Source organism: Pyxicephalus adspersus, chromosome 5 (genome assembly GCF_032062135.1).
Source record: "Pyxicephalus adspersus chromosome 5, UCB_Pads_2.0, whole genome shotgun sequence".
In the NCBI taxonomy this organism is placed as follows: Eukaryota; Metazoa; Chordata; class Amphibia; order Anura; family Pyxicephalidae; genus Pyxicephalus; species Pyxicephalus adspersus.
Window position 1 is genome coordinate 36,198,852 of NC_092862.1, and position 27,358 is coordinate 36,226,209.

The window sequence follows — 27,358 nt, forward strand, 5'->3', positions numbered from 1 at the left end:
GACACTTCAGCTCTGTGAGAAAATCAAATGCATCAGACACATTTCCCAAAGCTGCACTATGTACTCAGGAAATAATAGAATTCTGTGACACACAAAACTTGGTTACACATCAGTAGAAAAGTGAAGGTTTATTAGTGTGGGTTAGTGTCCTTGTGTGCACCTCTGACAAAGAAGAGAATTACCACACTTTATTGCCATATGGTTTTTAAATAGCCAAAAATGCATACTATATTTTTTATTGTAAGTGAGGGTACAAGTTCAAACAAGGGCAAAGCACACCATCCATGGTATAAGTTATGTATATACTCTAGCACATACAGAACACTTCCCAGTATCCACATCACCAGTACGATTGACAGTTCACTACACATAGATAACTCCCCAGTATTTTACTACCAGGAAGATCTACTGTTATGGTATCGCTTGTGCCTTAGTATGCCTCCTGTCCTGTTGGTCACCATCATGGCTTCCATGGTGCTGGGTCCTACATCCCCTGGGTCTAATCTGCTGTGTAGGGTCTCAGCTGTGGCGTTATGTGAATAGTGGGGCTTCTCCTAAATGATCCCCACTGCTTTACCTCTCTTTATCTCCCCCTGAATGGCCTCTGCTTGGATTCTGACTATTTTTTGCCTGCCTCACTTGGCCTCATATCTGCCTTGAATCTGTCCTCTGCCTTTAGTCTGACTAGTCTGCCTGTTTCCCTTTGTACCTGGCTGTTTTTAATCCAAAGCCTTTGTTTCTGCTCGTCCCAGAGTGACGTCATGATCCCAGAACCCACCCACTCTGCCATCGCAAGTCTGAGACTGCGATGGGAGAGTGGTTGGGTTGTGCCCAGAGACAACCTGCCCACTGCCCTGAGCCTGCAATGTCCCCAGTAGACGTGGTCTGCAGCTCTGGCCGCTGCAATCCTCCAAGGGAGGACCTTCTCCTGACCCCGCTGGTGGTTGCACCGGCCAGAGCCGTGGCCGTCTGACAAGTAGACACTTGTCAGACGCAAATCGGGGGTAGGGGACCTCTGCTATAGCCTCTGTAGTACTCATACTAAAATGGTGTGTGTCAGTGCCCTAGGGGAGCCACCAGGGAGAATGAAGAATTTTGTACTCTACTTTATGTTCACTGTATGAACTTTTTTGATGATCAGGCTAATTTTCATGTCATTTGGAGTCATTTGGATGATTAGGCTAAGTGGATAAAATAAAATACCTTAGCATCCTCACTTAATCCTACTTTACTATATGCAATTAGGAGAGAAGAGTTTTATTTACTATAACTAGTTAAAAATGTTTCTTATACAGCTACTTCATTTCCTTTCTCTTGGCTAAACAGAGCATGTAGATAGCATTTCCAAGCATTGCACACATCCTAATGCCTAATTAATTTCCACACATATTTGGTTTTAATGAAATAAAGGCTGGGACAAGTTGTTTTTTAAATACTCAAAACATTGCATATCCATACAGAATTTAGAAGTTTTCCTATGAATTTGTAACGTTTTGCATGTAAATGTAATAACTATTAGGGCTCTAAAACAGGGAAGCAGACATTCCCTGAAACATTCTCTTATGGGAATCTCCTAGGTCTATGTATTTAGGTGGAAGTAATTGATTCCCACCAGGGATTTTTAGGGAATTTCTGATAACCTGTTTTATAAATAGAGTCCTTAGTGTCTTAAAAGACATGTTTGTATAGTTTCTGAATTTGTGTTTGTACACAAGGTATCTATACATAGTCAATACATATGCAGAATGTTCTTCATGTTTATAATATAATATTATAATAATTGTGTTTTAATATTTCACTTTCCCTATGCAAGCCTAACAGTTTGCTGAAATATATTGTAACAAATATATGTATATATATATATTGTATATATGTATATATCCATATATATACACATTTAGATAGATTTACTAGCAACGTAAGTGCTATGAATGCTATTTTTTGCAAGAGATATTTCACTTATCTTAGTAAGTGAAATGAAGCTCTGTTGATTTCAAGCATCCATGGGTATTCTTTGCAAAGTGAATTATCATCACATTTACTAGGCTATGAGAATGATCACTTGCAAAGTAATAATTCACATTGGTAAGGGAAAAGTCTAAATTTCTTTAGTAAATCACCCCCATTGTGTATAAGATTGTACATTTTCCAAGTTCTCCATTAGCAAACAAGTGTAAAGAACTTACTTTTGCAAGTTTACATCAATGCAGAGTGGTGGATTTGAGGGGGGAGTTAATGCAGCACATCAATAGGCAGCTGAAATGCTGTGCTTTAGGGGCCCCTTCCTCATAGCTGCCCAAGGCCTCATTATGTCTGAAACTGTCCCTGAGCCTGTAAACAGAGAGATCCACTGATCCAGTTGAAAATGAATGTAATCTCATATTTGTATGCCATGGGGGAGGAATGATGTAAACTCACTCTTTGCAGAAATGTACAAAAATTACCTTTTTTTAAAGACACTAAAGTGGTCCATTGCAGGGCTGCAAATGCTAACAGGGTTGAATGCTCCCCATCTCCTCTGACCCCTAGCCATTCTTCTGCCACAATCAGCCAACAGAACATAAGAAAAAGATGGGGAGCCAAGGGCCACAGTCTTAAAGGTTTGGTCATAATTACACTGCATTTACCCATGTCAAAAGTAAATCAAAAGCAGAAAAGAACACATTCTCCAGCCTTCAATTAGCTGGCGAGTTCTTTATTTTAAAGAATAGGTGCACTGTAATCTAGTCTTAAGTGTTTCATTATTTGTTTACCCTGTTTGCAGAGTTGTATTTGCATTTTGCAGTGTACTTAAATAAAAAAAGACAGAACCTACGTGTCTAAAGATTACATAACAGGAGGAAGTCACACTGCCTCTCTTCTTGTGCAGATTATGTACTCATTTATTTTAATAAATCATATTTTATAACAAGGAGAAAACACAGTACCAGAATGTGAAATACCTACAATTTGTTTTAGTTTTAACAGGTGGTCCTCTACCTCGAGGTCATGAATATGAGTTACATGAAGCAAAATTTCACTGGGGCAGAGAGAACCAGCGAGGATCAGAGCACACGGTCAACTTCAAAGCTTTTCCAATGGAGGTATGTTTAATATTAGCCGTATACTTTACTAATAGGCCAATTAATTGTATGGTGCAAAAAACATTGGTTTGAAATACGTTTAGCATCCAAATATTAAATAAATTAGACTTTTATGACTAGCTGAATTCTGCTTTAATTGGTTACAATGCCATACTGAACAACATCAAATATTAAATAAAACACATGTTACAATACTGTTTTATTAAGACTCTAATTTGTCAATAAAATCTATTAGGGTCTTATTGGATGCTGCAGAACAGGATTCCTGATTTTTATATGCTGAAGTTTAGTAACACATACAGGTCGTGCAAGGGCTGCTTTTAGGGTACTTGCCCAGCGTCCCCCTCTCCAGGGCCCTAATGGACAAAATGGCAGGGGTACAGGGAAATGGAATGCTGCAATTAGGCAATTGCAATTGGGCACCACTGACTGGCTTCTTTTGCTGCTTTTATCTCCCAATCTGAGCTCTGCTATACAGGGACTGAAGGAGGCTGATTTGAGGTCAAATTCAGGTTCTTACATTGGTTGCATGTACTAAAAATAAATATAATGATGTCTAAATGAATACAAAGCTGCAATAATTTGTGACTTTTTATATCTTCCTGGAGTTCAGTTTTAATGACTCGGATTAATGACTCCAGTTTGTAAGATGTAATTGAATACAAGGGATTATGTCTATTTTTCTTCAGTTTAGAATTATTAAAAACCCAAATTAGCATGAGAAGCAGAATAGAATTCTACACTGGCGCCCAAAGGGAAGCATAAGGTAGAAATTATAGACAAAACAAACATCCTATCACCTCCGAGTTCCTGGTTTTGCTTCTAAATTAAGTTATTTCGAATGTAAGGTGAAATTTGTTTTTTCTTTATGACCTTCATAATATTATATTTGGCTGCAACTTCATGCAATAAACTCTGGCTCTTTCCTGAATTTAATAGCTAAATGTCTCTGTGTGTTTGATAAGAGTATTATCGCCTGCTCCGAGAGTGATATATAAGTGAGCATGTGCCTATTATATTACCTCACTTAGCATCTGATTTATTTTTTGTGACAAGCATAACATTTATTCACAATCTTTACAGAACAAATAGGGAAAGTAAACACTGGCACAAGTTAAATGTGTGTGTATGTGTGTGTGTTATTATCTGGCAGAAGATGAAGGACAACTCTCTCCATAGATAAAGCGTTTGCTGTGATTTGTGTGAATGAGATTCTAATCTAACATTATGTAAGATGATTTAGAAGAGTCCTGACTATGTATTATGGCATCTGTTCTTTTCAGTGCTGTAAGGTGACATCTTCCAAAGTGCAGAGGGGATGATTGGAGAATAATGACCTAAAGTAAAACAAATATACTCAAGCATGTTGTTGCTTGAGACTACTATATTGTCAAGTTTATGAGTCACAGAAGAAAATTTTGTAGGTCTTTGCTATACCGAGGTCTAGATTTGTACATGATTATGATCTATTACTTGTACAGAAAACATATTTGGATCTAAGCTGAATGTTGAGTTTAAAATAATATTTTAAAATCCGAACCTTATAGTTGTTTACAGCTATTTATAACTAGTATTCAGATTGTTTCATAAGCCCAGCTCATAATGGCTTTATTTTATTTAGAGATCAAAGCAAATTTAGGGTTTGTGTCAAGGGGCCTATGTTTGAGGTGTTTGCATTTCCATACAAGTCAATGGGAATGCAAAAACCTACTTGAAGCAGGTCAAATGCAGATGAAAAGGAGGTCATCTGCTGGTAAAATGCACATCAATGCCAACCACGGTCTGTTCCCAAGCTGATGTCATTCACACAAGCCCAAAGCTAACTGATGGTTGATTTAAAATAGGAGATTAAAAATGTTTAAACTACAATCACTCACTACAATCACTTTTTTTTTCTTCTCGCTATGGGAAAACAACCATATTACTAAGCCCCTTGCACAACCTACTATGTTTCGTTGGTTAATAGAATTCTGAGTGATCTCAGAATCACCACAAACTGATGTTAAATTAATGCCATCAATACAAGCCCAAGGCCCATTGGTAATTGATTTATAATAGGAAAATCTTAATTGTCTTAACTAAGATGAACACTTTTACATATCTCTTTGCAGTGGGAAAGCAGCCATATTACTAGCCACTTTCTTTTATTAATAAATGGCACAGGTATACAACATTTTATTAGGGTCTGTATGCTTTCTGCTACCTTAAATGTGTTGGGTAGGTAGTAAAATGGGGTATTATTTTAACCAAAAGTCTGCTTTAACACCTAAATAGCTTGGCATTTCAACCAAAAACAATACCTAACATTTAACCTTTTGCCATCTAAAACCAAAAACTTAACCTAAGTCCTTCAATAATAACTAACAGTGGACCTGGATGTGTTCTGATTGTGCCATGGTGCCCAAGTATGCACTGCATAAACCCTTAACCTTTGTCAGACACAAAATGTACAGGTATGTTTTTTCTTTTGCAGCACAACCAGCAGTAGAATTGTAAATTTATTTTCTGTTTTACAGGTACAAAATTATTTGGATGTTCAGTTTAGTGTCATTGGTATTGGGATTTTCAGTTTGGTATTTTTTTTTAAACCTAGCACTATATAGGAAAAATTGATAGAATACCTATAATCTTCTGTAACAGAATAGCTATGTTTATTCCCTTTCTTGTGCAAAATAGTGTTTGATACAAAAAGATGAAAAATGATGAACAGCAGTGTATATAATATGTGTCTCCTTTTTACTTTTTTTTACTAGTATTTTTCTTTGATGTCTTTAGCTCCACCTCATTCATTGGAATTCCACTTTATTCAGAAATATTGAGGAAGCCTTGGGACAAGTACATGGCATTGCTATTATATCCTTATTTGTACAAGTGAGTATTTTATTACGTTATGGAAATGAATGAGGGAAAATATATAGCTCTGGTATGTGTGCCTAGATACTATAAAAGTAGTTAATATTTGCAAAAGGCTCTACATTTTTCTTCTATGGTCAGATGAGAAAATGACTGCTATTGACTTTTGATTCAAAAAGCAATTTGTTTAGCAGCAGGCAATTATAAAATGCACCAGCTTAAAGTTCCTCTTACATTTATCTGTTTAGGGTGGACTGTGATAAGTACCTTTCCTCCTGTCTTTCCTACCATTTAGGAATCTGGTGGATCACCCCCAGCTGTGGGTTGGAACATTGGTGTTGTGGCTAAAATGTTGTCACTGTCCCCATTGTTCTTCATCTATCTCTACCAGCAGGCAAAATCAAGACTTAAAGAAAAATGTGACCCTGTATTCTTTACCCAAAAAAAAAAAAAATATTTTGTAATGAAATTTTCCATTCCTTTGATCTGCAAAATTGTCTGATACATTTATATCGATAAGCAAAAATAAAAAAAATAATGTGATTTAAAAAAATATATAAATCACATTTCAAAGGCATTTTTTTTCCAAAGGGGAACACAGTGTAATGCACTTTTTAAGCTATGTGTTGTGGTCATCAGTTGATCAGCGCTGTAATGCCAAATTACAATCTTTTTGTTGTAGCTACTTCACAACTATGTGTCACCGCTGCAGCTTCTTTCATGTAGGTCTATATATAAGTCATACATTCCCTGATGACGAACCTTCCAATTCCATGTATTTCAATGGTAGTTATTGATTTTCCACCAAGGAACGTTTCACTGAATGTCGGATTTACTGCTTTATAAATAGACCCCAAAGAGTCAGGGAATGTTTGAGTAAATTTCAGATTCTCTACTTTATAAATAGACCCTATAGAGTCAGTTAACTTCTGTGCAAAATGTCCTGTGAACTATTAAGATTTAACTCAATTGTGATGTCTGTTGAGACAGAATTGAATGTTTAAAATTGTAATTTCCTAAAAATTAATAAACTGTTCAATTAGTGTTAGTTTGTTTTCAGAGTTACAAATGTATATAGATGATTATGTGCATGCACTAATATAAAATTGTTTATAGTTATACATTTACGTTCAGTATTTGCTTTGTTGCAGCTGTTTTTTTTATTATTTCATTTTGTATTGTCTGTCTGTGTTTTAGATAGGAAAGGAACACATAGGCCTAAAAGCTGTAACAGAACTTCTTGAGGATATCCAGTATAAAGTAAGTCTTTGTCCAGCAAGTGTCTTGTGCAAAAGAACAATGCAGAGACTATGCCTAATATGTGTGCCATGCTAAAATTACACTATTGTTTTCCATATTTAACTACGCAAATGCAAATGACCTTGCTATATAGAACAGCCGCTAAATGGAGATGCCTATTAGCTATATGACAACAGCTGTGTCCCAGGAGAAAAGCCATTTTAATACATGAAAAAGCATAGTTATAGTTCCTCCTATCAACTTTAATATGAGGGGTTTGCAAGGTAGCAATGTCTTTTTTAAGAGTCCTTTTTTAAAAAATATTTTTTCATATAATACTAGGCATATTACTTGTACAAACTGCACTGAGAGTTGCCAGTATTTTCAAATGATTTCTATTTAGCTGTTGAGCATAAAAGTCCAATAAATCCTCTGTTATGATTGTTCTTGTTGTATGTGTTTGCACTGAAAATATTGGCTTTTACTTCTTGCACCCATTCTGATCTCTGAATAGGGGGAGGAGGGTAAGTAAGTGATCCACTATGTCTTGCATAGTGGTCCTTTCCAATTGTCAATCATGGATCCACCATGAGGTATTCACAAATGATGTTGGGTGACTGCTATACACATGTAAGAATTTCATCCGAGACACATCCGTGTACATAGCCTTAAACTGTCCAGTTGTTCTATTGACAATTGTCCCTAAACATTGTTGTATACCTGACAAAAGACATTAATCTAAAACAGCCATACATCTTGATTGATTGTTAATTTCTTATTCATTTTAATGTGTGAATTTTATACACTGATAATCCCAGTTGGACCACCTATTTTGTGCAATTTCTGATAATAGGATTCTTTACCAAAATGATTGTTATATTAAATGAAAACCACAATTTTAGAAAAAAACATACTTGTATCCAAGTTGGTCCTGCACATTGTACCTATGGGATAACAGACATAGAGAGAAATTGATAAACTCAGATATTAGCATACAAGCAAGGAAGATTACCACTATATATACCGGTAGTTTGTTTTCCTCTAATATATAAAATATGGTTTAATTTTCATGTTTTTATTATTTTAGTATATAGTACAAAACATGAAAATAAAACTATTTCCATATCTCATGTCCTTGCTATAAAATTAGTAGTATGGCCTTGTAATTTTGCCAGCCAAAAACACAGACTAGAGATGTTATAATTAGTAACATTATGAAAAAACTGTCCTTCGGTCCAAGGTCTGTAGACTGTTACCTGATTGACTGTTTTGCATCCCTCGTTCAAGATCTCATCTATTTTATTACAGGGGAAATCAAAGACAATTCCATGTTTTAATCCCAACTCATTATTACCCGGTGAGTCAGGTTTATTAGCCTGTAAGTCATTATGCTTCACTGTGGTTATTTTTATTGTGTAATTATTTAGGCACCCTTTGTTTTAGTATTAAAGGTTTATTGTTTTTTTTTTTTTTTTGTGTTTTGGTGTCAGAGAGGAAGGTAGAGCAAAAGGCTAGAAGTGATATGTGTGTGTGAAAAGACTGAAGTATTATATTTTAGAGCCCCACTTCTCAGACGCACAAATTGCCATACATAAGATTTAAAGAAGAACTTTAATTCCACATTTAAAAATGTGAGCGGACAGGACCTTTTCTTTTTTGTAGAAAGGACAGAAAAAGTCCCTTCTGCAATAAACACAATAAATATTTGTGGAGGGGTGGAAACATAAACAGTAACTAGTTATTCACTCTTCTGTGAGGGCAATTGCTAACCCCAGATAAACGTAAGTAAAAAGGGCAAAAGAGTGAATTGTATTGTATTAATGATAAGTTTCTCATACACAATACAAATTGTATAAATTTGTGTTTGGTCTTGTAAAGACAGGACCATATGTAATCATATGTAGGCCATCAGGCACTAGCCATCAACCAACTAAACACATATAGTACAGAATACTATCTCCTTGTAGAGTTTAGGCTTGCATACGTGAGACCCATGGTACCCAACGCATTTCAACTGATAAAGGCTTTCACGGGGTAGTAGTATGTTTCCATTAGGCATGTACTGGATACAGTTTCTGTACATTATAAGCATAATTAGTTACATATATATAAGTAATGATAAAATGCAAAAAATATAGCACATTGGTATAACAATATAAACATGCAAAAATAAAGATGTGTCTTGTAGGTAATACAGTTCAAAATAATGTATACAGAAAACATTAACAGCTACAGACCACCAAAAAGTGGATATGCAGTTATATAATATAGATAATATAGCTATATATCTATATTAATTATGTGTTCTGATAATGATAGATAGAAAAAAGAGTATAAGTGGGCATCTGACTTACGTTATTCATATGAGGTGAGTCTTATGAATGGTAGGTGGCCGCCCATACATCACAGGGATGAGTGATGTTAGGAGGGGGCAGGGAGAAAACCGAAAAGAAACTGGTGAGTACCTGTGTATGTCCTGCTACACAGCTCCATTTCATTAGCATTAGACTTTTGTTGATTAGCCTTTCATTGTATTATATTCCATATCCAAGCAATACTGCCTCCATACTTACCTATTGACATGATTATACATACACCTTCTGCAATAAAACATGCTTACCTGCCTTTTGACCATCTTCTTTTCCAAGTACACTGAGTTGCTCAGTGCAGGATGCTGGGATATGCCCGGTGTCTAGGCAGACTGAACATATGCAACACCTGTCCCCTACGTTTATTATATTGCAGAAGGGACAACACCTGTCCATTCTACAATACAAACCTGTCTGCTTACATTTTTTCTTGTATGTGTAGTTGGATTTTATGGAACTAATTTTCTTTCATTCTGTTTGGAATGATTCTTCGTATAACTAACTGAAGGTGTAGAGCATCTCAAATACTGCCAGAGCTCCCAACAAATTGATATGCCGGGTTTCTTTAAATCATTTGTAATTGTCGGTGTGCAATTTGCATTTCACATTTCTACCAGTGCTTGTTTCAAATATATAATGGAAAGCAGAAAAAAAATGGAAATTACCCTTATTGGGTATTGCATCACAAGAAATTGCATTCAGAACTCCAATTTATGTGGAAAGAAAACTATAGGCCGTGACTAGTTTTATTTAATAAAAAGGAAATTGCCTTTTTTATCTTAACTTAAGCGTCATAAATAAAAGTTTGGTCTTGTAATATAGTTCTGTGAATAATATAAGAAATGTCACTTTTCATTCTAGGCTCTTTTACAAAGGCAAAAAGAATAAACTTGCATTGATAAAAAAGAAAACCTAGGGATCAGACCTAAACTATTACATGGGTTGAGAAATGTTCTTGCTGTCGTTGGATATTTCTGAAAATATTTCACAGAAGTGTAAAAAAGTAGGATTCTGTAGGGTGCACGTATACCTGTCACTTTTCTTTATATATGGATGGGGATTGCATACTGTCTCAATGTAGTAAGAGTGTATATATATATATATATATAAAATTTCACAATCATCCCAACCACTGTTTAACTAGCTATATGCTATGAGAAACTTTACCTGATTAGATCTTTGAGCCATGTTTGATGGCTGCACAGATTTTTACCTCATTGAGTAGTGGAAAGGTAGGAGTGATGTCAGTTCAGTCAATTACACAGCTCAACAAAAACATTTTTTTTTCACTTGCAAAGAATTTTTCAATATATTTCGTGTATTTCAGTTCTGCTGAATCTAGAAATGACATCAGTTTCATTGAATTGGCTCTAGTTCTTGTGATACAGGAATCGGAATAGTCAATTTTACCAAACAACAAATGTTAACACAGCATATTAATATTAATCTTTATTTACACCAATGTTTTGCATTTTTTATATAAATGTAGAAATATTATTTTCATGAAACTTTCAATTGCCTTCTTTTTATTCATACATTTTCTTCTTTTACAGAAATATGAGTTCTTTAAGAAGTTGTTCAAATGACCCTAATGTATTTTGCTACATTTGTGGGGAATTTTCTCAGCAAAAACAGAGAAGAAACATTACAGAATTTGTGAAACAATCATATCTTGCATATTTTGGTATTAAACTGGGGGACTTAGATAAGTATTGGGCTCCACATATGATATGCAAAACTTGAAAAACTGAAAAGTTTGAAATTTGGTGTACCTATGGTATGGCGAGAGCCCAAAAATCATCATAATGATTGTTATTTTTGTGCTGTGAATGTAAAAGGTTTCAATCGTTGAAAAACAAGTGGGAGTACCCTGAACTGGAATCAGCAAGACGACCTGTGCCGCATGGTTCCCATACCAGTGTTCAGTACACTCCCTGATATTCCTGTATCCGACATGGAGGATATACAGGGTTTGGAGTGTAGTCAAGCAGTGGAAATAAATATGAAGGAAGTGTTTCATCAAACCAGCAGTTCTCCCAAGAAGAGCTCAATGATTTAATACATGACCTAAGTCTGTCAAAACAAGCATCTGAACTTTTAGCATCCAAGCTAAAAGAAAAGAACTGTCTGAGACCAGAAGTTAAAATAACGGTTTAAAGGACAAGAGAGGTGACACTTCTACCATATTTCAGTGATGATTGAGACTTTGTGTACTGTTGTAACATCCCTGGTCTACTAGCCCGTATGGGACTACCAGAATACCGAGGAGAAGACTGGTGTCTTTTCATAGGCAGTTCAAAGTTTAAAATCTGTTTTACTGCATAATGGCAACTGCTATGCATCAATTCTAATTGGACACCCAACAAAACTTAAAAAAGAATATGAAAATATCCAAATAGTCTTACAAAAGCTTTGCTTTCATGAACGCCAATGGTCCATATGTGTGGATTTAAAAATGGTGAACTTCCTACTTGGACAGCAAAGTGGATACAAAAAGATGTTTCATTTGCTTGTGGGATAGTAAAACAAATCAGGATCACTGGAAAAAAGTGACATGGCCTCCAAGGGAAAGCATTAAAAAAGGTGCAGCGAACATCATTAACAAGCCAATGGTTGACAAAGAAAAAATCATTCTCCCTCCACTACACAAATAAATTGGGATTAATTAAGCAATTTGTTAGAGCTCTGAACAAACAAAGTAACTTCAAATACATTTGTAGATTCTTCCCTGGATTGAGTACTAAAAAATTAAAAGCGTGAATCTTTGGCAGACCCCAGATTCAGAAACTGAAAAATAATTCAAATTTCACAAGTTACATGACTGATACTGAAGCTTCTGCCTGGCACAGCTATGTCATGGTTGTCAAGAACTTCTTACTTCTTGTCAAGAACTGGCTAACCATAAAGCACAAAATAATGGAAACTGGTACAAAACTTGCTCTTAAACTTTAAAAATTTGGATGCTACTATGAGCACAAAGGTACACTATCTCCATAGCCATTTGCAAAAAAAATCAGAAAACCTTTGCGATTTCAGAGGGGAACAAGGGGAGAAGTTCCATTAAATATAAAGGTGATAGAAGAAAGGTATCAGGGCAGATGGGATAGACACATGATGGCAGACTACTGCTGGAGCCTTCAACGTGATTGTCCTGATCATCAGCATAAAATCAGCATAAAATCATACAAACAGATTTTTTCAATGACTTTTTTGTGATTAATTCTGTAAATATATTGAATATAGAATATATTATACATTAAGTATTTCAAACATTGTATTTTGTATAGGTAGGCATATCTAGTTTAAATTTGCCTATTTTCATGTTTCATTAGTTTTCTATGAGGTTATTATTGAGGTCATTATTTCAAAAACTAGAGCCAATCTATCAAAACCAATACCATATTTGGAATCCATGCATCAAACATAACCTAAAATGACTTTAATCTGTGTGGCAAGAAAATGTTTGTTGACCAGTGTTTTTGATAGGATTTCTGGAATCAAACTTGAGTGAAGTAAAATTATCAATATTCCCCTTAACTTTCAATTAGGAAAATTTGATGATTTGCCAGACAGATAATACATATAGTATTTGCCTAGTTTTACTTTCAGTTAGAATTATTAATTTGTTAGTACATTTATATTTAACTAATTTGTTCTATTTTCTGCATACCAGACCCTTTACTCCGTGATTACTGGGTATATGAAGGCTCTCTTACTATGCCACCTTGTAGTGAAGGAGTCACATGGATATTGTTCCGGTATCCTTTGACAGTGTCCCAAACACAGGTGAGATTTCTTTACTAAATTGTAAATGTTTTTTTTTTAAATTAAACTTTTACACTTATCTTTAAAAAAAAAATGTTATTATAGGTCAGCCATTATTTCAAATGTAGTGGCGATATAATGTGCATTAGCCAAACTTGATCCCGTATATTTTATAAACTATATAGATACTTTTACTGTATATTGATTTATGTGTACAGTATATGGTTACTTGTGTAACCTAAGCAGACCAGTTTTGTAAAATGTTTGGCATAAATGATATTCTTCCTGACCACTTGGAAATTACCAACGTAAATTGCTCTGCTCTTTAGTTTTAGGAGAGAGACAAAGGATAAGCACTAACAGATACCAGTGCAAAAATACATCTTAAATGTATATATTTTTGGGTTTCATTTGCAGTAAGTGAAGCAAGCAAAACTCACAAGAGCTCTAACATTTCATTACTCAATCTATAGGAGGTTAAACAACACAGGCAGTAAATGGGTGAATATTAAGAAGCTGGAAGGTGTCCAGACACTTAAGCTATGTACACACATTCGATTTTTGTCGCTGATTTCCGACAAAAGTCCAAAAGAAGAATGAATGCACTGTTCTATGAAGAGGGAAGGAGGGAGAACGCGTGAGGGGCACCCCACCGCACTTCCCTTCCATCACTTCTATTGCGGTGGTTTGTAGATCCACCACGACAGATCCTTTGAACGATGTCGGGCAGCCGCTGTACATGTCAGATTCTCATCCACGACAAGCCCCGATGTGCATATGGGACAAGAATCATCTGATGTGTGTACATAGCCTTACAGATGCTCAATAAATGCTGGTGAACTGCATGCCAACCACACTAACTAACATGCTAAACACACACTGAGCATATACACTAAAAGATAACTAATTCCAAGTCAAAGCGGAGATACACTTTAAACAAGAACCAAAAATTCAGTAATACCTATACACTACAAAATGATGTATATCTGGGTTAGGTCTTTCTACTTTGTTGTTGAGAAAATGTAATGCTCTGCGGTAAACATTTTCTCCCCATTAAAACTTTTTTTATTAATGAATTTGAACTCCTTGATTACTACATACAATTCCAAGCACACCCAACATGATATAATGTACCTGCAAATGCAGGTCTTCTTTCAATTAGCGGTAACAGAGCATTGGCATTGTTATCAATAAAAAAATGAAAATACTCTATTCAATAAAAATGATCTATGCTAATGCTGTGCCTGTTGTCATCTGTCAGAATAACACTGGTTATATATGACAGTTGAAGAGCGGCTCAGAGATATTTAATGTATTACAATACTGGTATGTACTGTGATAATTATTAGCGCAGACTAAAATTTGAAAAGTTGTTTTTCCATTACAGATTAGTCCAGCAGCAAACTGTATTGCGGACATTACAAATTCTCTTAGATCACAGGGAAATGTCACCATGTTTGATGTTAAAATGACAAACCTGACACAACCAAAGCGATAACGCACTCCTACAGTCTTCAAAGGATTTAGGACTGATATATATAGAAGAAAATTACCAGTGATAAGAAAACAGTGTGCCTTTTATGTCACGTTTGCTAAACAACAAACATGTTTCAAGAAAATTGAAAAAATTTGTATATAAAATTTGATGTCTATGCTGTATATTTCCAAAAGACTAATTTATCCTTTACTTTAATACAAATATATGAAAGACAAGCCACACACATGTACACCTTTCTGAAATTAAGTCCATCATTGATGAAGGATTGCTTAGACATGCATCAGCTCAGTAATGAGCCAAAATGTATAAAAGGAATAATTTTGTGATATATGTGATAGATATCCCTTACTGCTAATGTTTCCTAAACAGCTGGTACGCAGTTCTGCTACACACCAACTGTCATTTATATTTTATTTCACTTGTTTCTTTCAGTTTAATAATATACTAAATAGGAAATTGGGTGGGGGGTGTTTCAATTTTCTATGGGTTAATTTATTGGGGGAGATTTGTTTTCTTACTTTTGTTTATTGTTGCATGGGACCTTTTTGGATTTCATGAGGTCTGTTGTTGCTAACACACATAGATTGTGTTGTTACCGATGTTGTTACCAATTTTTTTTGTTTTGTTTTGCAGCAAGTGCCCTTATATTGTTCTGATTAATGAAATTTGCACCCCAGCACCACACATCTAGATCCTGCATTGTTTTTGCTGATAATAAAAGTTACAATGTGGAGCTGTACATGTGGCAACATTTTTTCTAATTTGGTATTTTATATATCTCATCTTATAATCAGATGCAGAATTTTTGTGAACCCAAATTTAGTTGTATTTTGGATCAATAGAGTTACAAACTTTCAGCACCCTCAACCCCATCCTTTCTCGTAGCCTCACATGCCAAAACTAGACAATGTTATCTGGCCCTGGTCATGCTGTTCTATGCTGATTTTGTAGCCCTGAGCCATTTTAAGGTAAAGCCATACTTGGCTTGTGCACCAGTACAGTTTTTCTCAACCAAGGTCCCATAGAGGCTGGAACTGGGAGCTGGCTGGATGCCAAAACTCATATCAAACATATGTCTGCATTTCAAGTAAGATTTGTATACCAATATGTGATGAACACAATGTGGAATGTAGAAGGCACTGGAAAGTACAGTTATCCTTTGAATTACTTCTCTCAATACATGTTTATTTTATAATGCCACCTGTAAACGAAAGGATTGGGCGACAGCAGGTTGGTGAAATGTGTTTTCCTGATGTAATTCCAGTTTATATTGCTCTTTATATTGCAGATGTAATATCACTGTTTGCACTTATAACTGGTGCTTCAAAGTGTGAACTTTGCTTTGTAATAAAATTTATACAAGTGAGCTGGTATGTGCAAAATTAGATGTGTTTGAAGTGATCAAAGTTACATTTAAAATAAACATAGTAAGCCTTGTTTGTTCTATTCTCTAAGCACTTATTCCTATCTTCATATGTTCACACACAGACTCATATAAAATCATACATTACATTATGTGCAGCAGCAAACATCTCACATTCTGTTTCTGCAGTTCTGTGTTATGTTTTTGCTGGATGTTAACCAGGTTTCCGGACAAACCTTAGGCATATATAAAAGTGTATATTTATAATAAATATTTTTGGTTTTAGAACATTCTATATTTTAATCCAATGTATTTTTCCCTGTATAGATTGAAGAGTTCAGGAGACTACGAATGCATGTAAAGGGAGCAGATCTGGAAGATGAAAGTGATGGAATATTGGCTGATAACTTTAGACCTACGCAGCCTCTTAGTGACAGGATTATTCGAGCAGCCTTCCAGTAGGTAAACGGGGGGCAAATACTTGTAAGTATCTCTTTCTCAAAGATAAGTATTTATTGTTTCTTGTATCTGACAACCCTACAAATAGTAATTCTCTTAGTTTTTGTTTATCATTTTATCCTTTTCCTTTGTGACCTGCAGTTGAAGAAAAACACAGGTTGGTCCTGGGTCTGATATCATGTGAGACCTGGTCCATAGTAATATGTAGGCAGCTCATTCAAACTAACTGGTAGTCTTTGGTCATGCATAAAGCTCTGCTTGCTGTGGCAATACACAGCATACTCTCACCCTTTGCCCTTTGCCCTCACCAGCATACTCTCACCTACCCTTTGCCCTCACCTCACCCTTTGCCCTCACCTCCTCTCCCCATTACCCTGCCAACCCTTTCAGTCCCGCGGACCACTAAAAATACCGGCTCCGGACCGCGCACTCAAAGGGTAAGAAACTTCCCCCAGAGTGACGTCATGATGCCAGAACCCTGCCCACTTCATTAAACTTGCGTTTCATATGGGGAACATGGTCCGTGGCTCTGGCAGGTGTGCCCCGTCAGCGGGGTCACTCTCTTGACCCTGCTCGGGGGCGCACTGACCAGTACCGTGAACACCAAAATTTTCTCCCTGACCACCGGTTGGGGACCGCTGATCTAGATTGTCAATATCTAGATCTAATTTATAATTTAAATTGTGTTTTCTAAATATTGCCAACATGCTGCCTGCATAATTACTATTTGTTGTCTGTGTATTGTATGCAATTACCTATTTAAGGTCAAATATCCACGATAACCAATTTTTATCTGTGTTGTGATGTCACATCTGTTTCGAGGATCATATAACTTTATTTTAGTCCCCTTGAGGCTTGATATTGATAAGTAATTGAAGACACTAAAGATCTCTTAGATTGTAAACTCTTCTGAGCAGGGACCTCTCCTGCTCCATTGTCACTGTCATTTGCAACCCCTAAACCCGTAAAAACTCCAGTTATTGAAACTGGCTGTTTTTTTTAAATGCAGTTAGTGCAAGTATGCCACATGTATCATCCTTATTTAATCCTTGCTTTGACAAGGAAAGGGAGGGACAGCATTAGAGACCAATCCAGCATGCTGCACATGATCGGACAAGTAACATGCTGAAAGGTGGAGACAGCATCTCCTTTTCCCTCTCCGAATTCAAACTTTGGCTGGAGGAGGGGGGTGATGGTTACAAATTGCATCACCACAATAGAAAATGATGTTCAACAGCTACCATATATGCTTTTCAACTGTATGTCTAGAGTTCAACTTTAACACTTAGCTGCAAATGCATAAGAAATACATTTTGTCAGAAATGTTTGAAATAAAAAAGTGTTTCTGTCTTTTAATTACGTTTCTACCGCTGAATTTATCTTGACTTTCATACTTATCATTTTGTTCTGCTTCTTTTTCGTTTTAGGAAATCCTATGACTACCATGCCAGGAATGTTGGTGCTTTATCCATTGATCATATATGTTTCTTGTTAGAAGTCTAGTCTGCAGAGACTAGTAATATCAGGGGTTAAGATGTCATAAGTTTTATATCTGAAGAAAGACTACAACAATATCTTTGTGAAACTTTTTAAAGGAGGGAAGGGTATTGCTTAACTTCAGGAGAACTTTAAGCAAAAAACAGTCTTCAGTAAACCTATATGATATTCAGTAATGTGTATTCAGCGTTCTTTGCTTTTAACACAAACTCCAGAGTTCCTTAATGGATGTCCAGGAGTCTAGTTTCCAGCTGCTATATTAATTGCTATTGTTGAATTTGGGTGTGTGCCTTATATCACACTACAGCAGTAACTGGCCTTCCCTTTAGGATATGTACGAGCCCTTTTAGAACAAGCTGCCTTTAGGTTAGGATAGACAAAAATTTGATGAGGATCACTAGTTTGTCCTCCAGGCAGTGAGGCAAATGTGGAATATGGGAGATCTAAAGACTTATCTATTACAAAATGGTGTATGTTGCTTGTAGTTCTCCTTTAATCATTTTAAATGTTAGGTACTTTTTTCAAATGAATATATTCAAATGCTTTTATCTCTGTATGGACTATATCTTCTCCAGTGCTTATCTAACACCAACCTTAACGGTGCAGCATAAAACTGTAGCAACAGATATTGATCAAAACTATATGTGGATAATGTAGTGATAGAGACATTCTAGATATTTGCTAGATAATGTCAATATGATTAAACCCAGCTGGAAAAGTCATAGACAAATAAGTGGAACTCATCCATGTGTATGACCACAGGGGCATTGGATAATAATTTTCACACTTTCACACAGCAGATGAAAGAAGCTTCATATACAGAACAGCAGCTGCATGAAACTCTTCAGAACCCCTCATGTTTGATCAACTACACTTTCTAAAATAAACAGAAGACCTACAGAAATTATATTTCCTGCAAAGCCCAGTCACTGGGGGTTGCTATTGTTTGCTGGAAGAGGTAATACCAAAGATAGAGTATTTTATATTGTAATATTCACATACACTTTAGTTTTTTTTTATTGAATTATGACTCAGTGTAATTACAGTTTTAAGGAAAGGGTAACAATTATTACTTATCTGATGGGATGTTCTGTAGAGGGCTCAGAATCAAGTAATCATGGCTTTTTAAAAGTTCCAACAAAACTGATTTTAATGTCATGCTGAATAAGAGTATTCAGTTTAGGGTCATATCATGCAAGTGATTTATCCAAAGTTAACAATCATCGCTCCAAATCACTAACGCCAGCAATACTTTGACGCAAACATTTTTTTGCAGATTTGTAGGCTACATTGAATCAAATAGCAATTTGTAGCTCTATAAAGTCCAAAAAACTAAATGAAGTTATTGTGGCTGGCAATTCTGAGTGACTGAGCTTCAGGTCGTAAAAAAAAATCGTTTGAGCAATTCCATATGACTATGATATTCTTGGTGAGAAAGCACTAAAAAAAGGAAACATAAAGGGGCTGCAAATAAATCTGCTGTATACCATGGCCCCAACAACGACAGTAGATGTAACTTTTTGTAGATACAGGTGTAGTTTCAATTCATAGCTACAGCACATTTTTGTTGTGTGTTTTATGTATTTGTATTGAAAATTTTGTAATTTTTTATTAAAGTGTATCTGTATTTAGTAGGTAATTGATAGGACCTTGGTCGATTTTATTGCAATATGTAGAAAGATTATTACATGGTCTCTTTGTCCTGATTACCCTTATTATCAGGATATGATTATCAGCGGCAAGAGTTCACATTCATTCAGTAGATAAGTACTTGCCACTAGGGAAAGAAAGGGTTAACGGAGCGAAGCTGCCTCCAACTAGCAATCCTGTAGAAATTCCGTGTACATGCAGCCTAAGAATTACATTTTTTGCTCAGTGTACCAATACATAACCAAGATGGTTTTGGCACGGGCCTGGTGGTCTACTAACCCAACCATAATGCAGGTGAAACATAAAATGACCTGGTTTTTGCTAAACAAAAAAAATTAAAGCAATCCTGACAGACCCCACGGAAAAATCCCATTGTGTCTGGTCCTCTCCTATTACACGCCACTGATCCTAGACCATTCACTTTCACTGTGAACAAATATACCCCTGAAACCATAGGACATTTTATCCATTGTTTTAGAGATAGCTCCCGTTACACTTTACCTTTTCCCCAACCCTTCTCCGCTTTATGGCTTTTAGTGGTCCTCTTTAGTTGTTCTTCTTTCTCATATTTTCTTTTCTACATTAATTTTATCTGGATCCTGTTGGTAGGCCCCTAGTAGGTTCCTTTGTCTTAGTGGTGGATTTGACCATCATTTTATTTTTATTTTGACCTTTTATTTGAACTAACATTTGTGCTATTGTCTTTATAGTTTGTAACCACAACTTTTTGACTACTTTTACATTTAGACGCTTACACGGATCTTATGTATATGCATATTTGTAATACTGTGTGTAACCCAACCAAGTGCTCACATTTCCTAATAATGCTGTAAGAGGTGTTGTACTTCTACAACCTAAAACTTACTTTTAAAATTAACAAAAAATAAAAAAAAATAATTTTTGCACTATTTTGCACTACCTGTTGTAAGTCAGCAACGGAAAGTAAAGAAAAAAACCCTTTTTGGGATGCAGACAGCATCTCAGCATCACAGCACAAAAAAGAAAGAACCTGACAGGGTTTCTAACTAATCCTTACTATTTACAGATACATTTTAATACATCTTTATGTGTCCTATATATTTTTTTAGTTTTTTAAGTGCATTCATTTTACAAAACTAAGCAAAACAGTTATGTATTTATGTTTCTTTGTTTTAAAAATATGATTTTAAATGTTTGTTTTAATACTTTCTAATTTGAAAACCTATAGAATATTTTATTTAAACCTGCTTATTTAAATGTAGGATTTATATAGGATGAGCTTTTGTGTATACTAGTAATGTTTATGTTGATTTCTGTATTAAGTACAAATTTTACTTTTAAAAATGTATTTGGTGTATTTCTTTGTACTTTTTGCTGCATAGATTTGGAAGTTTGTAGCCTATAGGTGTCTTGTATTGAATTCTATATATTCACATGTTTTATTTTACAACGTTTGTTAGAGTTTGCTCCTCATCTTCACTCCTATTTCAGACCTTGCCATTGTAAAGGATCAAATTATAAAAATGTGATAAAACAGTTATTGGTGAAGACAAAATGAATAATTATGAGTATAACCTTGATAACATACAGTTGTAGGGTATTTTCTCTTCACTTCAGTTTTCCATCTAGGCATTGCTGCAGCCTAGCAATCCATCCATTTGTTGTGATGTGGCAATCTAGGAACCTGTGCCTGTCACTGCAGGCTACTTGCTGACTTTCATTTAAACAAAGCCTAAAGTAAAAAGAAAAAAAACACACAGAAAACATAAAAAAGCAAGTGTATCACAATAATGGAATTCAGGATTGGTCTTGGAAGTAAGCATCATCCTCCCATCCTCCCAGGTGTGCTCCCTGGAACCTGGAAAAATGAAATTAGGGTTAATAAATGGTTTCAGTGTTACTATCGTGTGAGCTGAATTAATAGCCTACTACTTCTATTTAGAAATGTTTTTTCTAAAAAATGTCCTTCACAATTCTGTTCCCACCTACATTAAACCTTAAAATGTTGTTTAATTCCATCCACTTTTAGGTGTTTTTACCTCTCTGTTTGTGTACATTTAAATGTGTACATTTATTCAAAATTTATAAAAGATATTTGTAAGTATTACTAGTACCTTTTCATGCACCTATCCATAATGAAGGATAGGCTTACCTTAAAGTAAAAGCCCCTGGAAACATTCCACATTCTTATCTCATCTTTATAGCTCATCTTCAGGCAAACTTGATGCCCTCCTTCCAACCAGGAAGCTATGTGGACACCTGTAGATAGATCATCCCACTCCAATGTAAGAAGAGAAGACAACCTGGTGAATTATGTCACCATGACTTTAGAAAAGTAAAAGGGGCTTTTAGGTAGCTGTTGTATGTTCAACCAGCAAATATAGGTGGTGGGGTCTATAACCAAAGCACCTTGAAATATACTTTTAGACAGCAGATGTAGAGAAATCTAATAACACAACACAAAGTGGTATTAAAAGTCTGATATGTGCACTCCTGCTTTGGCATATACTTTTGTGCCAGTATAGCCATAATGGGTAAATAGATTCTTTCAGGGTGCGACTAGATGTAATATACACCTGGCGCCAGCATGGTTGGTTACAGTAAAAGTGTTTTGGCGGCTAGATGTAGACATGTAAAGGGCAGTCAGATCGTCTTGTGTCTGAAAGTCTGTTCATATTTGTTAGGCTTGATAGAAAGGTTTTGATTGAGGGACCTTTTTTGTTTTAAAGAACGTCTTTCCTACCTTGTATCATAAATATACTTCAACAGTATGTAATTCTTAACCTAAAATTGTATTGTACAATACAAATAAACACCTCCCTTTGGTATTTTTCCTTGAATTGTTACATGGGTATAATTATCATTAGAAATCCCCAAAGTATTTACTTTTAATTGAAAATAGGGCACATACATTTATTACATTGTTTTATGTTTATTAAACTATTAACGTTGCTGAAATAATATTGAGTTATTCTCAAGAGGAAACACCCGCAGTGCAGTGCAGTATTTTATCTTTTCCTGTTCCATGAAACCATTTACAGACACAATCCATAAATGTGTTAGCTTTGTTTTTGTTATTTTGGTGTTAACGAAATCATATATTTTGAAATTCAAAATATAGATTAAGTATGAAAAGGGAGCTAAAACCAAAAAGCTGTACAAAGTATCATTTTCAGTAACATTTGTGAAAAAGATTGCAAAAAGAAAAGTATTTCTAACATATGTTGAGTAAATGCCCTGCAAAATTTCTACTGTTTGAGAGTCAAAGGTCCAGACAGTGTATACATGGGGCTGATACATTAGATTGTGAGCTCCTCTGAGGGACAGTTATGGCATGAATATTGACTCCATAAAGTTCTGTGTAATATGTAAGTCCCATATAGCAAATATAATCACAATCAAGACAGAATGTTTTTTTTTTTTATATCACAAAGGAATGAGAATCAGAAAAATGTGAAATTTTGAATAGCTAAAACATTGTCAAACTTTATTAAAAAATATCAAAGTATTAAAACCTTTTACAAACAACATGCACTTATATAATTTTCCCCTCAAATTATTTTACCATATAATTACATTTTTAAGCTGCAAACCTTCAACAGGAATGAAAAAACATCTTCACAGCTCATATAAAATGTCCAATGCATTGCACAGAAGGCCTTATTTTGCTTCCTCGGGGGCCATCAATACAATCTTGAGGGAAATGTGTAGTATGTACCTTCACAAAGAAGCATTAAACATTGAATTTACACACATATATATATATGTATATATAAATAGGCCCCTAAATGTGTTATTATTGAGTGGGAAGTGATCTATCACTCTTTGTGTAAGGGGCTCTGGGGTTATCCAGGGAATAAAAAAAACCACCAGTTTATGGACAAAATGACATACCATGGCTATCATTAGTCACAATTAGACCAAGTTCAGACTGGCAGTGGAACCAGTGATTCTTGTGCAACTCTCTGGCAGTTGGCTCCCTGTAATCTGTTGCCCTTGTATTTAGGTCTGTTTATGCACAACAGTATACATACGTATTTGGAACGCTGGATCACTACATATCTTTATGTAATTTCTCATATTTAACCCCTGTACCCAAAATGTAAAAATAGTTTTTTTCTACTCCTAATCATGATGCTTAAAAGGAAAATATGTGAAAAAATATACTGACCCTTCCATTCCTGTAGTATGAATCAATACCATAGTGCATAAGACCTAACTTTTAATCACTGTTACACAGGAACAATTCTGATGTTAATGCCAAATCTGGGGATCTAATATGAAAACTATTTATGCTTTCCAAATAAACACAGGCTATACTCTTTTGACAAGATTTACTTTCACAGAGAAGTTAATTTGGTTTAAACAATGAACTGTTGATTTTTATAGCTTAAATACCACTTATAAAGCTGAGACAATGCCCTCCTTTTACTTTCCTAGAGCCACAGATGTCAAAATTGGCTACATAACCCAATCATGAAGATTCTGTACTTTAATGTAACAGGAGGATTACATGGGAGTTCATAATTTGTTCTAAAGGTAATCTGTCATAAGAGAAACATTGAGGTTGTTCTTAATGAACTCTTCTCCTGAAAATGCTAATTGCCTAGCATTATTATTATTAATAAACAGGATTTATATAGCGCCAACATATTACGCAGCGCTGTACATTAAATAGGGATTGCAAATGACAGACGAATACAGGCAGTGATACAGGAGGAGAGAACCCAGCCCTGAAGAGCTTACAATCTAATAGGTGGGAAATTTCACACACAATAGGAGGGAGATATGTAGTGGTTGGAAGTAGTGATGGTTTCAAAAGTCAGAAGAAGATGGGTAGGCAAGTTTGAAAAAATGGGTTTTGAGTGCTCTTTTAAATGAGCAGAAAGTAGGAGCAAGCTGAATAGGAAGAGAAAGACCATACCAGAGAGTCGGGGCAGCTCTAGAGAAGTCTTGTATCCGTGCGTGTGATGAGGTTATGAGTGAGGAAGTCATTAGTTGCAATTGGGATTGGAATTTTAATACTTTGCCCCTGATTCATCAAGCAAAATCGGATTATCGGTCGCGCATTCGTATTAGCGATCCGGAATCGTGCGCCGCGCTTATCCGACAGCTTTTTACTGGCGATCATGCATTAAAAGTCACTGTTCCCCTAAAAAATCATTCTTTCTAATGGCACAAGATCCTCCTTAATCGCGCAGCTGAAATCTAATCGCCTTAATTGGCAGATTCGCGCTCCCTATTGTGAAGGCTGGAATCCGGCTGGTAGTGAGGCGGGTGTACGCGCATACTCGAGCCCGGCCCGCGGCGATCCGTGATCGCTGGCCGCGCGTACGTTCGCGCTTCCAGCGATCGCGGATTTCAATGATGAATCAGGGGCTTTGAGTCAGTGGTCCAAAAAAAGCATGCAGCATGCTAGTTTTTCTCCTATTTTCCTGATCTTCATGCTGTTATGAGAAATTGGCCCTGATTTATTAAAGCTCCAAGGCTGGAGAGAATACAATTTCATCAGTGAAGCTGAGTGATCCAGCAATCCTGGAATGGATTTGGTCCAACAAAATCCATCCTTCAAAACATTTGCTAGCAAACAGCAAATAACTTTGAAGAAATCCATTCCAGGTTTGCTGGATCACTCAGATTCACTGATGAAAATGTATTCTCTCCAGCCTTTGGAAAGCTTTAATAAATTAAGCCTATTGACTTGGTAAGTAAAAAAAACAATGTGTTTTGACAACAGCCAGAAAACTAACCTTTCAAGTCAGCAGTGTTAACCTCCATATTTCCTAATATTTAATGATTAATCTAGTAAACTAAAGAAAACCAAAAAATATATGAAATAATATGCAGTGTGTTAAATGTGTAACCTGCTTGGTATTCTTTTTAGGCATTTTTGTGATTGTGGGCATCCCCCCTACACAATAGCCAAGTAGGTGAGCTGCAAGAAATACATTTTGGTTACCACCTGCCCCCATTTTGCTAAATAAGTAATAGGAAAAGAATTACCATAGTTCTGTTTAAAGTATAATTCTGGTAAATAGGTGTAAATTGCAAAGATTATAACAAACCTTGTCGCATATTCCTGAATTATAGGATCTGCATTACTAACTAGGGCTTGTTGAGACTAAGAGGTAAAAAGCTGTGACAAGCAATAGGCACCTGGAAGCAGTTGTACACTTACACTTTTACACATACAAAAAAGTGTAACTACACAATTTGTTTTCACTTTTTTGTCATATAGAATTAAAACTGATTTTGCGAACATTTACAAGCATTTTTTTCACTTTCAGCAAAAAAAAAAAAAAAAAAGGTGAAAACTGTCCCCCAGAACACCTAAAACCAAATTTATAAATGCTTTAAAACACTGACACCTCACTTTGAAGTCTATTGAGGGTGGCAAACGACCTTAGGCCACTGCGTGATCTGAAAAAAATGCACCGCAATTCCACTGCACATAACTGCCCTCAAAAAAGGAGCATAAAAAAACTAACATTATTACAAAAACAATGTGCAAAACTCCTCTGAGGTGCCATATTGCTTTTTTAAAAAAACAGTTTTATTAAATAACAGTAGCTTCAGACTGAAATAAAAAGGTGAATTATGATAACATTAAATGGCTTGCATAGAAAGTGTCCCTTAAGAAAACTGATAACTGGAAACTTATATGCAGACTAATATACTAGCTCGACTTACATATATACTTACTGATCTCTTAAAGATTGGATAACTGAATATAATTGTGATCTTCATTTTCTTCTTTTAGCCTAAAAATGTTTTTTCTTACTGATTAGACATTTGCAGTTTTCATATGAATTATGCACAAATGACTCCTCTTATGCAGAGGTCTGCATTGCTGTTCATTATTTAAATTCTTAGGAGTACTGATGCTTGGAGTATAACAGTTTATACAATTAAGTAAACTGTCTCCTCTGTTGTATCCTCAGTCAGAGAACATGAATCCAATCATATGCCATAATTCTTGATTAATAAATCTTTTGCATTAATATGAGAAAAAATGAATGTTCTTGGTATAACACTCAATAAATAAACAGTACAATGGTAAAGTGCAATATACATTACAACAACGTAATATTTCACTTTATTGAGGCTATTAAAGCTTTATTATTTTATTTCCATATCTTGTATGAGTTCAATTATTACACATATTACATATGTTCACTTGTACACATTGTCCAGACATCTAAGGTGCCTTTATGTGTGTTCACAAAACCTTCAATATTTGTCAAGAGACTTCAAGCCCAGAAAGCAAATAGTGATTACTTTTCTTGAAGATGTACTTGGCCTGATCCATTCCCACCCACTGTTCCTCTGTTTTGGTCCATACTATGATAGAAAATGTTACCTATCAACAAGATGCCAGGGTCTAGGATCTTGGGTCACCATTTTTATATTGCAGCTATTGCTAAGAGGATCTGGACTTATCACAACCCAAGGCTCCATAGGTAAAGTCAAAAACATACAGGGATATTTAACATCACATAAACCAAAATCTTCCATCTTTTATTATTTATGCATTCTCATTTTTATATGCCCCTAAATTAAAAAGCATCTTCTAAACCACTGACAATTGCTGAATTACAAAGTA

At 35.4% G+C, this 27,358-nt stretch overlaps 1 protein-coding gene across 2 annotated transcripts in view; it reads left to right on the top strand.

The window, feature by feature from the left end:
• The window catches only part of CA8 (carbonic anhydrase 8), a 44,206-nt gene extending 20,040 nt beyond the window's left edge, over positions 1-24,166 (top strand). For both annotated transcript variants that reach the window (XM_072411149.1, XM_072411148.1), the window contains 7 exons: positions 2,959-3,083; positions 5,859-5,954; positions 7,134-7,196; positions 8,484-8,532; positions 13,218-13,330; positions 16,498-16,653; positions 18,057-24,166. In XM_072411149.1, coding sequence (XP_072267250.1) covers positions 2,959-3,083; positions 5,859-5,954; positions 7,134-7,196; positions 8,484-8,532; positions 13,218-13,330; positions 16,498-16,632 — 581 coding nt within the window. In that variant the 3' untranslated portion in view covers positions 16,633-16,653; positions 18,057-24,166. The remainder of the gene's footprint in view (positions 1-2,958; positions 3,084-5,858; positions 5,955-7,133; positions 7,197-8,483; positions 8,533-13,217; positions 13,331-16,497; positions 16,654-18,056) is intronic.
• Positions 24,167-27,358: the final 3,192 nt, after the last annotated feature.